The sequence below is a fragment of the Globicephala melas genome, chromosome 3 (genome assembly GCF_963455315.2).
Source record: "Globicephala melas chromosome 3, mGloMel1.2, whole genome shotgun sequence".
Lineage (NCBI taxonomy): Eukaryota > Metazoa > Chordata > Mammalia > Artiodactyla > Delphinidae > Globicephala > Globicephala melas.
The window spans coordinates 163,412,341-163,428,714 of NC_083316.1; the positions used below are offsets into that span (position 1 = coordinate 163,412,341).

The window sequence follows — 16,374 nt, forward strand, 5'->3', positions numbered from 1 at the left end:
TTGGTCTTGGGACTACATATGGTCCTCCCAAACGTGGGGACCCAGGCCTCTGCTCATTGAAGTCTAGGTTCCTCGTTCCTCTGCAGTGCTCTTGGTGGACAGCACCTCCTGAAGGTAGTACAATCGAGCCATCAATATTTCCTCGCCCTCTTTGCTCCTCCAGCTCTGGGTGCTGGACAGAGGGGAACCCTTCCTGTCTTCCGGGCAGAAAGCCCGCCCAAGAAAGGGCGCCAACGCAGGAAGTAGGATCCGTGAGGGCAAAAGGGCCCGAATCTGGCAACCCGAGGCCCCAGGATGTGCCTTCTGGGCGTGCGAAGTCCTGGCCAGCGCGCCCTCTCTTCCACCTGCCGCGCCGTCGGGCGCCGCGAGGAGGCGGGGCTAGGTTGCCGTAGCCAATAAGCGACGCCGGCGCTGGCAGCTGCTGCTATAAAGGGCTGGGGGCGGCGGCGGCGCGGCCCAGAGCGCGGAGCGCGCAGCGCGGGCCGGAGGGAGGGAGGGAGGGCGGGCGAGGGGAGAGGACTGAACACCGGGGACCAGACGGGCCGGGCCGAGGGGCGGCGGCGAAAGGCAGAGCGCAGCGATCTCTGTCGGGAAGCGCAACCTCCTCGGGCCCCGCGGGGCCGCGCAGGGGGCGTTCTCAATCCCGCGCCCGCTCCCTCTTTCCATCCCCTGCCGCCCGCAGGCCACCCCGGGGCCCGGTTATCCGCGCGCGCGTACCCGGGCTCGGGCCCGTCCCCGGCCCTCGAGGGAGTCGCTGCCCTCACCGAGACCTCTGCAGCGGCCGCACCAGAGGCCGCCCGGGCAGGACCCCGGCGTGAGCATCGAGCGCCCCCCAAGGAGTGCACGACCCCCGGAGCCACCCTCAACACGGACCGCGCCCGCCGGGCACACAAGAATGGTCACTGTAGGTATTCCCCTGTCGCTGAGAGGGAACCTAGTCGGAGAGGGGTTAGGCACAGGCTCCGAAGAGATGGGAGGGGGGGTAGGACCAGGCCTAGCTAGGCCCGGGTGGGGGGGGGGGGTAGGACCGAGCCTCGGGGCCTGAGAGTGGACAGAGCCGCGCCCAGAGTGCTGGGGGCTCTTAGAGTCTGGCTTGAGAGGCCTTAGGGAATCGAGCTGCGATTCGGGGGGCATCCTACGGCGCCCTGGGGGCGGGATTGCCCCCCCTTCAGCAGGCCTGATGGGGGAGGGGACGCCGCGGCGTAGGATGCCTCCTCCATCCAGGCCCGGACCCAGCAGGCCTCCCAGGCAAACGCAGGGCCCCAGTCACTGGTGCTGGGCCAGGACAAGGCGGCAAGGAGTCCCCGAGAGCCCCAGGGAAGGGGTGGCGTCGGATCGCGCGCCCTGGGCCTCGACCGCGCCCTGGAGCCGGGCGTCTCGTCCTCAAGCCCGTCGACCTTGCGGCAAGCGGGGAGGGGAGAGGAGGGGGCGCGCCCGGCGGCCCCGCGGGCCCGCCGCCACCGCCGCCGCGTCCCTTTGTTTCTCGGCGCTTCTTCGCGGGCCGTAGCCTCGCGCGGGCGCCTCAGGCTGCGGGGAGGGGGAGGGGAGAGGAGGGCTCGTAGGGGGTGCTCCGCCGCTCCTGGGCCCCCGCCTCCGGGGGATGGGGTAAGGGGCTCAGACAGGCCCCTTAGGCCAGGTTCAGGCGTCCCACCCCGCCAGAGCTCTGGGCCGCGGGATGACCTTGAGCGCGCCCGCCCGCCCGCACCACTCGCCCCGCGCTCGGGGCTTTCAGCAGCCACAGAGCTGGTCAGCTCCCGAGCGCCCGGCCACGCCCGGCCACGCCCTTACTAACCACGCCCCTGCCCCGCCCATCTAAGCCCCGCCCCAGGGCCCCCAGGGGCCCTGCCTCTTCCGAGCCCTCGGATTTCCACTGGCAGCCCGGGCGTATCCCGGGGGCGGGGCTGGCCAATTCTAGACCCACCCCAGCTCCACCCCCGCCCCCGCCGCGCGACTCTGCTCCCCGCGCTGCCGAGCGTCCTTTGTCTGGTCCTGGCGCCGGGGCCTCCTTCTTCCGCTCTTTCTGTCTCTCGGGTCTCTGTGTGTGTGTCTCTGTACACTGTGTCTCTTCCTGGATCTCTTTTTCGAGTAGTAACGAGCACAGTGGGTGGGGGGATGCTCAGCACTCCCTCCACGCCTGGGCCTCTCCCATACTAGACCCTGGGACCCACCCACCTGGCTCTGAGAAAGGCCTGAGAGAGACCACCCTTTTCTGCTGTGTGACCTCAAGGCAGCTCCTTCCCCTCTCTGTGCCTCACGCTGCTCACCCTGATCTAGGAACGTGAGCGAGGCCTTCTGAGGACCCTCAGCACCCCCACAGCAGTCCAGCATACATTGCTCCGATCTGTGCCCTCATTTGAGAAAGGGAAGCTGATGCACAAAGGGGAGAGGGTGTGGTCAGAGGTCACACAAGGGCCTTGAAGCCCTTGGAGTCCTGGTCACTCCAATGGAGAGTACTCAGGCAGAGACCCATCATGGGGACAGGCTGGGAGGAAGTGAGGGGATGAGTTGAGACAGTGAGGGCCCTCCCTGCATGGAGGGAGAAGGGCCCAGAAGTAGGAGGCTCACTTAGCACCACGTGGTGGCCCAGCCTTACCATGCATAGCCACTCAATGCCCTATTGTTGCCAGTACCCAGGCATCTGTCACTGTGACTAGGGCCAGGGGGCACAGCTGGGGGCCAAGGGGGTCTGACACAGCAAGTAACCTCAGGTGTGTTCATTGCAAAATCCATATGTCAGATGTTTGTATAATAGTGCAAAAGAGTTGGAGAAAGGGTGAGAGAGAGGGAGGGGGAGAAAGAGAAGCATTCAGAGGGGAGAGATGGACAGAGAGGAGAGATGGGGACAGAGCAGAAGAGAGAGAAACTGAGGGGAAAAGAGGGAAAGAGAAACAGAAAGAGGGAGAGACCCAGAGGAAGAGCTGGAGAGAGTGGGAGGGGAGGTTCCCTTGCTCCATCTTTGATCTGCCTTCCTCCCCTCTGACTTCACCTCTCTACCCCTGTTCTGGGGCAGCCCTCGAAGGTCCCTGTGATCCCTGTGTCATCCCAGGCCACGCATTTACTGTGGGCTGAGGCAGGGCGGGTGTGGCCTCCACCAATCCGATCCCCATTAGCAGCTCAGCCGGCTCAGCCTCGGAGGAAATGCGACACTGATCCCTCTAAGCTCTGGCACAGATGGGAGGGAGATGGGGTGGTGGTGAGATTAGTGGGCTGGGCCTCAAGATCCTGAGTGGGAACCCCCCAGTCACCTCTTAACCCCCCCCAAGTTGAGGACAGCATTTCCGGGGGTGGAGGACCAGTAACCCTGTATGTAGGCTCTAGGGTCATCAGATCAAGGGGTCAAACCCTAACACCATCGCTACTACTTCCCTCTGTCATCCTGGGCAAGTCACAGGTCCCATTTACCCTCAATTTCTCCATCTGAGAAATGGAGATGATCTCCAGCTTTCAGGGTGGTTGTGGAAAGGCAATGAAAACAGCACAGGCTCAGGGCCTGGCACATAGTAGGGCTTCCAAAGCTGGGATCTGATGTGTCCTGAAACAGTGGTTTATGTACTGCTGATTGCTTTGGGGGCTCCCATAACAGACATTATCAACAAATCACAGAATTCTAGCTCGCTGAGCCCAGACGGGAATTCAGACTCCATCTCCCCATACACGGGGGACCTCTGTGCCATATCTTTAGTAGTGGGACAGAGACCTAGAGAGGCAACATGAGCGTCAGAGGATATACAGGAGGGTGGAGCCAGCAGCTGGCATATGGTGGCACCTAGTAAATATTTGTTGAGTTGAATGAGCAGACTCGGCCAACAAAGTGGGTTTATTTTTGTTTGTTTGTTTATTCTTTTTGGTTTGTTTATTTTTAAATTTATTTATTTATTTATTTTTGACTGCGCTGGGTCTCCATTGCTGTGCGCGGGCTTTCTCTAGCTGCAGCGAGCAGGGGCTGCTCTTCGTTGCGGTGCGCGGGCTTCTCATTGCGGTGGCTTCTCTTGTTGCAGAGCACGGGCTCTAGGTGCACGGGCTTCAGTAGTGTGGCTCACGGGCTTCGTTGCTCCGCGGCATGAGGGATCTTCCTGGACCAGGGCTCGAACCCATGTCCCCTGCATTGGCAGGCGGATTCTTAACCACCGCGCCACCAGGGAAGCCCCCAAAGTGGGTTTAAATGTAGTGTTGCCTGGGGCTTGGCAAAGAGTGGGTGCTCAGCTTTGCTTTGCTTTGTTGTGTTTTTTTTAAATCGGCCTTTTCATTGAGAGTGGGCTCTAGAGTCTGAACCCTGAATTGGAATTCTTGGTCCACTTTTTACATGCTACCCAAACTTGTGCAAATCCCTCCTCCTTCAATGAGACTCAGTTTTCTCATCTGTTAAATAAGAGTAGAGTCCCATAACATTCAATTTGGGGAAAATTGCCTGGAAATTTTCACAAAAAGAATTTTGGCTGGCCCATAGCAGGTCCTCAATACGTGGCCATGTTGTTCGTAAAGTATTAATGTTACAAGACCAGGGTGCAGATGTGTGGAAGGTACATTACTGCTATATTTCAGGCGCCTGTGGCAGACATTGCTAATCAACCCAGTTTGTGTTCCTGGTGAGCCTGGATGTGGCTTCAGAATAATCCTCCAGGGAATTCCCCCCCCCCGCCCCCGCCCCCGCGATGGTCCAGAGGTTAGGATTCCGCACTCTCACTGCTGAGGGCCTGGGTTCAATCCCTGGTCTGGGAACTAAGATCCCATAAGCCACATGGTGTGGCCAAAAATGGAAGAAAAAAAGAAGAAGAAGAAGAAGAATCCTCCAGGCAGCTCCCCCAGACAGCCACTCCCAGCCAAATGGTGCTGCAGGGGAGTTGACCCTCTGTACTATCCTTTAAATAAGAATAAATGACAAGGAAACAGAAGCCCAAAGAAGAGCTAAGATTGTCGCTGAAGACATACAGCTATGTGGTGGCAGAGCTGCCCCCAGTGTATTGGCCAGTCATTAAAAACGGCTCTGAAGTCCAACATATCCAGGTTTGAAATCAGTTTCCCCATTTATATCACCCAACGTCTCTGCGTTATTTCCCTGGTACCTGACACGGTAGGTGTCAATGGACCAGGATGATTATTAACAGCAGCATTATGAGGCAGGGCTTGTCTTGTGGACAAGACAAGCCCACTTCCACTTCTCATGACTGCCTGTGTCAGACATAGCTAACTGATCCCAGAATGCCTTCCAGCTGCACCCACAATTGGCTTTAGATGGGTCTCTGGTCACTATGCTGGTGATTTGGAGTTTTCAACAAAGTGGAGCAGAGGTCGTAGCATAAAGACTGTTAAGTAGCATACCTGAGGACACGCAGCTGGGAAGTGTTAGAGCCAGCACTAGTCTTGGTTGGCAGTGGAAGTTGGAAATAAGATGCCCAATCAGAAAAGCTCATGCGCAAATCCCTGTTTCACCGTTTATGGGCGGCATGATCTTTGGTAATTTTTCAAACATCTCTGAACCTCACTTTCCTCATCTGTTGCCTTACTCAGCTCAGGCTGACTAAAATACCATAAACTGGGTAGCTTAAACAACAGACACGTATTTCTCATAGCTCTGGAGGCTGAGAAGTCCAAGATCAAGGTGTGGGCTGATTCGGCTCCTGGTGAGGGCCGGCTTCCTGGTTTGTAGACAGCTGTGTTATCACTGTCTTCATATGGTGGAGAGAGAGAGAGATCATCTCTCTCCCGTCCCTTTTTATAAGGCTCCACCCTCATGACCTAATAACCTTCCAAAGGCCCCACCTCCAAATACCACTGCACTGGAGAGCAGGGTTTCAAGATATGAATTTGGAGGGGCACAAGCATTTAGTCCATAGCATCTCCTAAGCAGGGGTAATAAAACGCTCCTCCTTTCAGAGTGGTGAAAAAGAAAAGAAACATTCCCTGTAGAGGGCCTTGCACTGTGCCTGGCACATAGTATGCGCAATATTTGGGAACAATTATGGTATTGAATTTTGGGGCAGGGATGGCTGAGATGATGTGTACCTGCTGGCTCTTTCTAATTCTGTGGCCACAACAGATATTGCTCATCAATCACAGTCATCTTTACTGCTGAAACTGAATATAGCTTTAAATCCTTCTTAATTCATCCGTCTAGGAAGACTCTACCGATCTATTTGGGTTTCTAGGTAAGGGCAACCTATTCACCAACTGTGACATAGGAGAAGACCTAAGGAAATGCTAGCTACTTTCCCTTCCCATGCCCATGACAGACAATACCAATCAATCCCAGCCCTCTTTCGTTCTGAGCCCAGACATGGCTTTATAATTCTTCTCTACGTGGCCCTTAAGATAGCCATTACTAATTGTTTTGAATTTTCAGCAAAGTGAACCAGAGGCCCCAGGAGGATAAGGAGCATATCCAAGGACACACAGCGAAGAGTCATCAGAGCTGGTACCTGCCTGGTTGACTGTCATAGAGAATGGTAGAGTGGTCTTCAGGTCTAGACAGGTCTGCATTTGCATTCCAGTGCCACCACTGATATGCTGTGTGACTTCAACAAGTTCCTTAACATCTCGGAGCCTCAAATTCCTTATTTGTCATAGCATAATAAACTTCTACCTGAGCCTCTGTGTGAATTAAATTTTTAAAAAGCATATCTTCCTGAATATAGAGGTTAAAAATCCTAAACAAAGAACCATAAAAAAGTTGGCAAATCAAACAATGTATATAAACAAAACTGCAACATAACCAAGTTTAGTGTAGCTTAGAAAAGTTGACTTAATATTGGAAAATCAATTAATGTAATTTATTACATGAACATATTAAAGCAGGCTTCTCCGGTGGTGCAGTGGTTAAGAATCCGCCTGTCAGTGCAAGGGACACAGGTTTGATCCCTGATCCAGGAAGATCCCACATGCTGCGGAGCAACTAAGCCCATGCACCACAACTACTGAGCCTGCGCTCTAGAGTCCTCAAGCCACAACTACTGAGCCGGCATGCTGCAACTACTGAAGCCGCGTGCCTAGAGCCTGTGCTCCACAACAAGAGAAGCCACCACAATAAGAAGCCCGCGCACCGCAATGAAGAGTAGCCCCTGCTCGCCACAACTAGAGAAAGCCGCACACAGCAACGAAGACCCAATGCAGCCATAAATAAATTAATTAATTTTAAAAAATAAAAATAAAAAGCCCTCTTCCCTGTTAAAAAAAATATTGAAGCAAAAAATCATCTCAATAGATGCAGAAAAAGATATTCAATAAAATTCAATATCCATTCCTTAAAAAAAATCTTGTTAAGATACTAGGAATAAAATTAAACATTCTTAACTTGATAAAGGCCATCTGCCAAAAAACCTATAGTAAAGATCATATTTAGCTGTGAAATGTTTAAAACATTTCCTTTAATGTCAAGAATAAAGAAGCCAATGTCACAATGTAGCCCCTGCAACAAGACAAGAAAAATAAATAACAGGTATAGATTGGAGATAAAGAAACAAAACTGTCATTATATTTGCAGGTGTTATTATGATATACATAAAAAACCCAAAATGGCTCAGTGGAAAACCTGTGGGGGTAAATTATGCATGAAGCAAAAGAAATATTAACACATTTGGGATAGGAATTACATTTGGTGGGAAGAGCAAAGTACATGGTCAGGTTTGGGATTATGAGGGCTTCAAAGCTAATAAAACTGTTGTAATTCTTATTCTGAATACAAAGTATTCATTTCATTATTCTAAAAATGCAGACTGGCTGTGGACAAACAGGCAAGCATACGTGCAAATGGGCATACATGGCATTAATATATGGACTTTTTCAGAATAAAATCACCTGTAAAGTATTTTGCCCAGTGCTCAAGAAGTGGAAGGGACTATAAGAATAATACCTTATCCCCTCTGTATGTTCAAGCCTATGCAGACCTGATTGATCTGTCACCACCAAGCCCCTCCTCACTCCCACTGGTCCCTGGTGTGGGAACTGGGCCGTGAGTGGGTGCGGCCTGTTGTCTCCAGCAGATACTCGGGGCCATGGAGTCTCAGGTGGCGGGGGGCCCGGCTGGCCCGGCCCTGCCCAACGGGCCACTCCTTGGTACAAACGGAGCCAGTGATGACAGCAAGACCAACCTCATCGTCAACTACCTGCCCCAGAACATGACCCAGGATGAGTTCAAGAGTCTCTTCGGCAGCATTGGTGACATTGAGTCCTGCAAGTTGGTTCGGGACAAGATCACAGGTGTGGCTGCTGGCAGGTGGGGGGTGGGGATAGGGGACAGAGGTGGTAGGAGTACAGGAGTACAGGTGTGGTGTAGAGACAGGTGTGACCCCAGGTGGGAGGTGATGGGAGCAGGTGGGACCCTGGGGGGTCTGAGCTGTCCTCAGGATATGGTAGTACTCTGGGGGTAACAAATAAGGGTGGAATCTTGGTTCTCATAACCTTGAGGGGGGTGGTCAGTCTCTCAGGCCGGGGTCTGGGAGGACACTGGCAGGTCCAGGGAGGTCATTGTCCTGGTCCTGCCTGCAGGGCAGAGCCTCGGCTACGGGTTTGTGAACTACTCTGACCCCAACGATGCAGACAAAGCCATCAACACCCTCAACGGCCTCAAACTGCAGACGAAGACCATCAAGGTCAGCGCCCTCGTTCCCCACTGCCACCCATTCCTGTGACTTCCCATCTTGGCTCTGCCCGTTTCCTCTTTATTACCGCCCACCTGGACTGACCCTTTCATGGCCACCCAGCCCCCCACGACCATACCCTCCCCATACATCCATTCCCCCCACTGCTGCCCATCCTCCCCCATGGCTCATCCCCTAAGGGGTTCAAATCAATCCCCAAAGGCTTTCTGGCTGGGGCCCCGGGGCCAATGGCTCTGCCTCTCTGAACCTCAGTTTCCTCTCTTGTCAATGGGGAGATGATCAGCCCCACATTCTCCGGCAACTCAAGGAGTCAGCCAGGCCCTGGAGGTACCCACCCCCTCAGCAGTAGGAGAGAGTGACCAGGGTCTGGTGGGCAGCCCTCTCCTTGCCTTTGTCATGGAAATGGGGGAGAGGTGGGGGCCCATCTGCCATCTGGAGCCTAACTAGGGTCTGGGAGGGTGGGATTAGGGGTGGGCCCTTCCCCCACCTTTGTACAATGCCCCTCGCCCCATGACCTCCCCTCTCAGCAGCTGCAGCTGGGACCCTGCAAGCCCAGGTTCCCGGGAGGCCGTGGGGGTTGCAGGGAATCACCATGGAAACCCCCTCTCTAGGTTTGCCTGTGGGTGTCTGGGCTCCGCCCCACAAATCTGCTCCTGAACCCTGGGGGAGGCTGGGCTGGGGAGGATGCCCATCTGGCCCCCAGTTCGCCATGGGAACAGAGGTGCCGGAATCTCTTCCTCTCCCTGGTGTGGAGGCTGACGAGGGCCTGATGGGTCCCTCCATGGCCAAGTAGACCCAGAAGCCCCCAGGTTGTGAGAGTGGACCCTAGTGATGAACTGTATGACCCAGAGGGCCACTGTGTGCGTGTGATGTGGTGCATATGTTGGGGGGGGGACCCTGAGCTATAAGACATGGTGTTTGTGGGACCCCGTGGCTATGGGACCCCCTGGCTATGTGAGTGGCTGTTATCATGTGGGTCTGGCTGTTATAGACGAGGGTGTGTCACCTTGTGTCTGTGAGACGTGGTGTTTATTTGACAGGTGCTTTGTGATGCACTGCAACTCCAGCTGTGACCTGGTGGGGCTGCGTGGGTGTGTCTGGCTGTGACAGGGTGTTTGTGTGTTACGGTGAAGTTGTGTGGGTGTGTCTACTTGTGCCCCATTCAGGATGGAACGTGTGTGACATTGAGGGCTTGTGTGGTGGTGTGACAGGTGTGTGGTTCTGCGACGCTTACTGCAATTATCCCAGACCCCCAGAGTCACCATGAATGTGGCGGTGGCCTTGTGTCACCCTCCTGCTGGTGTAGTCACCATAGCTGTGCAGTGAATACCAGAGCGTGGCCCTCTGTGTGGGTGTATGTGCATGCATGTGCATCTGCCTGGGTGGCTGTGGTGTGTGGTTGGTCCTGACTAGGTGTTCCAGCAGATTCTGCCCACAATAGTTCCAGCCATTCATCGTGTGCCAGGCCCCGTCCTAGTGAGGGGGTGTGGGAGGAGCCCATACCACGTGAGGGACCTGGGTCAGCCCATGTCATGAAAGGATGGGAAAGGTCCCTGAACACTTACTCTGTGCCTCAGATGACCCCTGACCCCAAAACCCACCCAGGAGCTGAGACTCCCCTCCCCTCTCCCCCAGCTCCAATCCATCAACAAGTCCTCACCCCTCAAAACTCACAGCCCCACAGGGTAGGGGAGAGTGGAAACCATCAAATACATGGCCATGAGTTTTAATTATTATTACAGAAATAATAGCAGCTGTGGTGTTTGTCTTTTTTCTGGAGGATCCCAGGTGTGCACAATTGCATCAGTCAGAATCCCCCTGCCCCCACCCCATGAACACCCTCACCCCCATCCGCCCTTGGCCTAATTTATTCATTTTGTTCGTTTTTTAATTAGCTATTTCTAATGAAGTAATATGCCCTCACAACTCACCACCCCAAACAAAAGCCAGACCCTTTACAATGACCCCCATCTACCCAGAGGTTAATTTAGAAGAAACAGAAAATAGACATCAGCAGAAATAAGGGGGAACGGAGCTTATCCCACCTCGCCTCCCCCACCAGCTCTAGGTCACCCTGCTAGCGTTTAGGGGTGGGCCCTCCAGACCACGTTTCCAGGACATTGATAAACACACAATGAGATGGGGTCACACAATACTCGCTGCTCTGTAAATGGACTTTTCTTTCCCCCACTTTACAATACTCACCACTGTTTCGGGGAAATAAATATACACGTCCACCATTTTTTAAACAGCTGCAGAGAGTTTCATTGTTGGGCTGGACCATAATTAATGACATGAATGGAAGGATCATACTAAAACGTGTCTACTTCACAGCTGAGAGAAGGGCTTTGACAGAGTAACAGGGATAAGGGTGGAGGACCAAATTCAGATGGGAAAGGACAGGAAGGATATTTCAACTGAGACCTGGAGAAGAAAAATAAGGAAGAGAGTTGCAAGCACAGCGGACAGCAAGTGCAAAGGCCCTGAGGGTGAAGCACACCTAGTGTGTTTGGGGAATGTGGAAGAGGCCCATGTGCCTGGAATAGAGATGTGGAGGGGGACAGAGGGTAGGGGGGTGATGGGGCAGGTCGTGAAGGGCCTGGTGGCCCTGAGAAGCACTTTAACTCAGGAAGGTGGGAGCCACGGAGGGTTCTAAACAGAGGAGGGATGTGACCTGGCTGAGACGCTCACAGGTGCCCCCTGGCTGCTGTGGGGGGAACAGCCTGTGGGGGGGCGAGGGTGGAGCAGGGAACCAGGGCAGAGACTGCTGCACTGGTCAGGGTGAGCAATGGTAGGGCAGTGGAAATGGGGAGAAGTGTGTGAATTCTATCCAGATAATGAGGAAGGTGGAGCTGACAGGATGGATGGTGGTTGGATGCGGGTGTGACAGACAGGCATTGAGGACAACCCGAGGCTGGGGACCTGAGAAGCCAGGAGGACAGAACTGTCATTACTGAGTTAGGGCAAGTCAGGGGTGCTGAGTGTGATCCCCCATGAGGCCTCCTCGTGGGGTACCTGAAGGCAGGTGTCACGCAGGTGTGCAGCTCAGGGGCCAGGCGCATGCTGGGCTCGGACATTTGGGAGTCGTCGGGGTTGAGCTGGGCGCTAAAGATCTGAGGGGCCCACTGTAGTCGGGAAGAGAAGGGGCCAGCCAGCATCCCAGGTTCACTTTCCAAGGGAGTGGGACGTGTCAATGTTGATGGAATATCCAGCCTGAGAACATGAGCTAGAGATGTGAGGGTCCCTGAGGCCCCCAGGGAGACATGTGACCCCAAGGGCGCAGCTCCTTTGACCTCCTCGGATGACAGGTCCCTCTCACCGCTCTACGCGGGCAGGGCCACGCTGTCTTGGTCACAGCCACATCCCCTCCCCCAAGCCCTGGTTGACCCCACCCACCACCCATGGTGACTACTTGCGGTATTTGTTGAATAAACGGATGAGGGATTTCTGTTGCTCAGTGGCGGTTTGAATGTGGCCTCTCCCTCCCCATTTGAAATGGGTCTTGCCCTCACCCCTGTCCACCTGACACCCTCCCCCAGGTGTCCTATGCCAGACCCAGCTCCGCCTCCATCCGGGATGCGAACCTGTACGTCAGCGGGCTCCCTAAGACCATGAGCCAGAAAGAGATGGAGCAGCTCTTCTCCCAGTACGGCCGCATCATCACTTCTCGCATCCTGGTGGACCAGGTCACAGGTCAGGCTGCCGGGGAGAGTGCACCTGGCGGGGGGGTGGGAGGGAGGGGGGCACTGGGCTAAGGCACCCAGGTGGGACCAGAGTGGAGAAACCGGAAATAGCAGCGAGGAGGGGGGCGGGGTCACGCAGGAGGGGGCGGGTCCCCAGGAGGGGGCGGGACCCATGACGCCCTCGCGCCCCGGCAGGTGTCTCTCGGGGTGTGGGATTCATCCGCTTTGACAAGAGGATTGAAGCCGAGGAGGCTATCAAAGGACTGAACGGGCAGAAGCCGCTAGGTGCGGCCGAGCCCATCACGGTCAAGTTTGCCAACAACCCGAGTCAGAAGACCGGGCAGGCCCTGCTCACTCACCTCTACCAGTCCTCCGCCAGGCGCTACGCAGGCCCCCTGCACCATCAGACACAGCGCTTCCGGTGAGCCCCCTGCCGCTCCCTGCCCCCCAGACGTCCCAGAGCCCCAGGGCCGGATGCCCTAGGCTTGCAGGTGCCCTCGCCGAACCCCATTCCTGCAGGGCGGAGAGAAACCAGGGCAAAAGGGGAAACGTGGGGGTCTGTCAGGTGCTGAGGCCAGACCCTTGTATACAGCAGGCGCTCAATGTGTGCAGGCCACTAAGGGTGGCATTATTGGCGTCAGTAGTTTTAGAATCACCTGACCAGGCCCAGCTCTGACTGCCAACCCACCCCCTCCCCCACCCCGCCAAGGGCACGTGGCTTCAGCTCCCTGCTGGCCAGGCACCCTTACTTTTTCTGCGTAGCGACCCCGTGAGGACAGAACTTGTCCTCATTTTACGGACGGGGACCCTGAGGCTCAGAGAGGCGTTGTCACTTGCCTGGCCCAGGCACTTTGGAGAAGAGACTTCCCTTCTCGGGACCCAAGCCCCGGACGGATTGGGGGGTGGGGGGCAGGCGAGCAGGGCTGGGCGGCCGGGAGGGGGAGGACGAGGACGCCAGTGCAGGCTGGGCAGCAGCAGGGCAGGCAAGAGGCGGTGCCCGAGTGACCACGGTTCCGTGCCAGGCGGTGTCCAGCCTGGCGGGGAGCAGGCAGGCGGGGGCAGGGCTGGCACTGCTGGATGGCTGGGTGGGGGCGGGGAGGGCAGGCTGGCTGCCCGGTGTCACAGCCGGGGGTGTGCCCAGAAGCCACCAGTGACCACCCCTTCTGCCTCCACAGGCTGGACAATTTGCTCAACATGGCCTACGGAGTCAAGAGGTAACAGTGCCCCCGCCCCACTGCCCCCAGCCCCTCGCCGTCCCTCCTTGGACCCTTTTGCCCTTATGGCCCCCATCCCCCACCTCATCCCCCAGGACCACCCCTGTCTGGGCATAGTGGGGCCATTAAGAGATCTGGAGGTCCTTGAGCCTACTAAATGCCTAGAAATTGCTACTACAGAATCTGGATCTGGGGGGCCTGTCTGTGGCCTCCTCCACCCCATTGAAAGGCAGGCAGTGTTACCCGGGTCACAGCTGTGCCCCCACTGGCCACTGTTGATCATCTATGCTGAGGGTCACAGAATGCCCCCTTCTGCCTCATAGCTGGGGGTGGACCTTGAGGCCCCCCACCCACTCCATTGTCCACATCCCTGATCCTCTGAAGGTCCCCATGTTTATAGCATCAAGAGCTATTGAGCACATGCTGAGGGCCAGGAGCTTGGCTCTGAGCTGGGGACCCAGCGTGGCCTGGCCAGACTTGGCCCCTGGTGGAGCTGGAATGGTACTGAGCACGGTGCTTGGCACGGAGTGCAGGCTCACTCAGTTTAAAAGGCAGTGTCTCTTATGATTATGGTTACTGTTATTACTTATTTCAGTCCACTGGGGAAGGAGACAGATGAACCGTGATCTGGGCTGTGAAGGGGGCAGGAGACGGGGTGATAAGGATCCAGTGGAGACATCGCTCAGGAGACAGGGCCAGAGCAGAACTGGAGTTCCTGGCGGCAAGAGCGGCTTGTGCAAAGGCCAGGAGGAGGGAGTGAGCCCAGTGACCAAAGGAATGGCTCGGGAAGGCAGGGAGCCAATGCCCCTTCACTCATTCGTTCACTCCACAGACCCCACCCCCACCCCCCGAGGGCCTACTGGTGCTGGGAGCTGTTCTGGGCCGGGACACCGAGGGAATAGAACCTTGCAGGGAAGATGGAGCTAAGGATAAATACATGATTTAAATAGAAAAGGGCCTGGGGACTTCCCGGGTGGTCCAATGGTTAGGGCTCTGAGCTTCCACTACAGGGGGCACGGGTTCGATCCCTGGTCAGGGAATTAAGATCCCACATGCCGCGTGGTGAGGCCAAAAAATACATACATACATACATAGGAAAAGGCCAGAGAGGGCCAGAGGGAGGAGGTGGCCACTATATGAGTCAAAGGAGGCCACCCCGGGGAAGTGACAGCTGAGCTGAGACCTGAGTAACGAGAGGGGGCGCTTAAAGGCCTCGCTCGCACCCTGGTTCCAGCGCTGCCCTTCCGGGTGGGCCTCCACCTGGCAGGATGGCCAGTGGGGCAAAAGGGGCAGCATCGCCACGGGCAGGATCAGGGTGGTGCCCGAGTGGGGGTGAGGGCAGGAGTTGGGTGGGAAGAGGCGTCAAGGGAAGGGTGGTGGCCAGTTGTGGGGAGGGGGTCAGTGTCAAGAGGGCTGAGGACCAGGTAGGGTCCAAGGTCAGGGAGTGTCGGGGTGATAGGGGCTCAGGGCAAGATCGCAGGTGAGGACCTAACGTTTAGGGAGGGTCAGAGGTCAGGACAGGGCTCCAGGTAGGATGGAGATCGGGGGCTGGTGTATCAGAGTGGCTCAGAGTCTGGGGCTTAAGGCGGGGTCACAGATGGAGGTCACGGGGCCAAGGCAGGGGTCACATAGTCCCGAGGTCTCCGCACGGTCAGGGGTCATGACAGGGTCAGGGGGCATGCCGGGGGTAAGGGCAGAGCCCGCGTGACCCCCAAAGTAGTCCCCTGTCGCTCATCGCCAGGTTCTCACCCATCGCCATCGACGGCATGAGCGGCCTCGCGGGCGTGGGCCTGTCGGGGGGCGCGGCGGGCGCTGGCTGGTGCATCTTCGTGTACAACCTGTCTCCGGAGGCGGATGAGAGTGTGCTGTGGCAGCTGTTCGGGCCCTTCGGGGCAGTCACCAATGTCAAGGTCATCCGCGACTTTACCACCAACAAGTGCAAGGGCTTCGGCTTCGTCACCATGACCAACTATGACGAGGCGGCCATGGCCATCGCCAGCCTCAACGGCTACCGCCTGGGCGAGCGCGTGCTGCAGGTGTCCTTCAAGACCAGCAAACAGCACAAGGCCTGAGCCACCGCCGCCCTCCCCACCCTTCCCGGGCAGCAGAGACAGAGAGAGAGAGAGAGAGAGAAAGAGAGAGAGATTGAGAGAGAGAGAGAGACAGGGGCCCGAGAGAGACAGCGCAGGCAGACCACGGACGGCACGAGGGCCCCGTGTCCCTGCAGAAGCCACAGGGTGAGCACTCGGTGGGAGGGTCTGCAGGGAATGGGAGGGCTCCTGGGTGTCCCCCACCCCGTCCTCCTGCCCCTCCCCCCCAGGCTGGGCTGTTCACTCTCTCGTCTTGGTTTTGTTCATGGTGAAGGTTTTTGTTTCCTTTTTCGGCTAAAGTGAAAGCAGAGACGTGCCCCCAGCACACCCTCAACCACCCTCCGTGGATGGCTTGGGGGAGGGGTGCTGGGGGTGCCCTCCCAGGCCCCCTTGCCCAGGCCTCCCCAACACCTAGGTGAGCCTGAGAGGGGGGAGCAGGTTTAAAAATCCCCAAAAAAGCGAAACGTGAGAGGGGTGTGGGCATCCCTGGCCCAGAGCCCCTTGGTGGAATGTGAGGGGCAGGGGGAGGGGCTGGAAACAGAAACACAATGAAAAAAGGGGGGGTGGGAGGGGAAGAAAAACTCTATTTTTGTAAAAAGGGAAAAAAGACCTCGTGGAGAATTTTTACTGGGGATTCTTGAACTTGAAAAAAAAAAAAACACAAAAAAAGACAAAAAAAAAAAAGAAAATATTTTGGCAGGTTATGTTTACCAACTGGGGCAGGGACACAGGGAGCAGGGCTTAGGAGCTGAGGGTCCATGGGGCCACACAGAGAAACACAGCCACGTGAAGA

The 16,374-nt window shown here is 56.2% G+C and overlaps 1 protein-coding gene across 4 annotated transcripts; it reads left to right on the forward strand.

Annotated features, from left to right (window-relative positions):
- Positions 1 to 499: 499 nt before the first annotated feature.
- Positions 500 to 16,291, forward strand: ELAVL3 (ELAV like RNA binding protein 3). 4 transcript variants are annotated; one of them, XM_060297075.2, is made up of 7 exons: positions 500 to 904; positions 7,870 to 8,193; positions 8,482 to 8,585; positions 12,134 to 12,287; positions 12,473 to 12,698; positions 13,453 to 13,491; positions 15,212 to 16,291. In XM_060297075.2, exons 2-7 carry the CDS (start codon positions 7,989 to 7,991, stop codon positions 15,561 to 15,563), a joined length of 1,080 nt encoding a protein of 359 aa, XP_060153058.1. In that variant the 5' UTR covers positions 500 to 904; positions 7,870 to 7,988; the 3' UTR covers positions 15,564 to 16,291. The 4 variants fall into 4 exon arrangements, with proteins under 4 accessions (XP_060153058.1, XP_060153057.1, XP_030735663.2 ...); XM_060297074.2 differs by having other exon boundaries at positions 7,974 to 8,193; XM_030879803.3 differs by having other exon boundaries at positions 7,974 to 8,193; positions 15,233 to 16,291.
- Positions 16,292 to 16,374: the final 83 nt, after the last annotated feature.

Excerpts from the sequence above, each read along its gene's own strand:
- ELAVL3 (XM_060297074.2), top strand. Across the intron at positions 8,194-8,481 it reads GGTTCGGGACAAGATCACAG|GGCAGAGCCTCGGCTACGGG; the intron begins GTGTGGCTGCTG and ends TCCTGCCTGCAG. Across the intron at positions 12,288-12,472 it reads CCTGGTGGACCAGGTCACAG|GTGTCTCTCGGGGTGTGGGA; the intron begins GTCAGGCTGCCG and ends GCGCCCCGGCAG.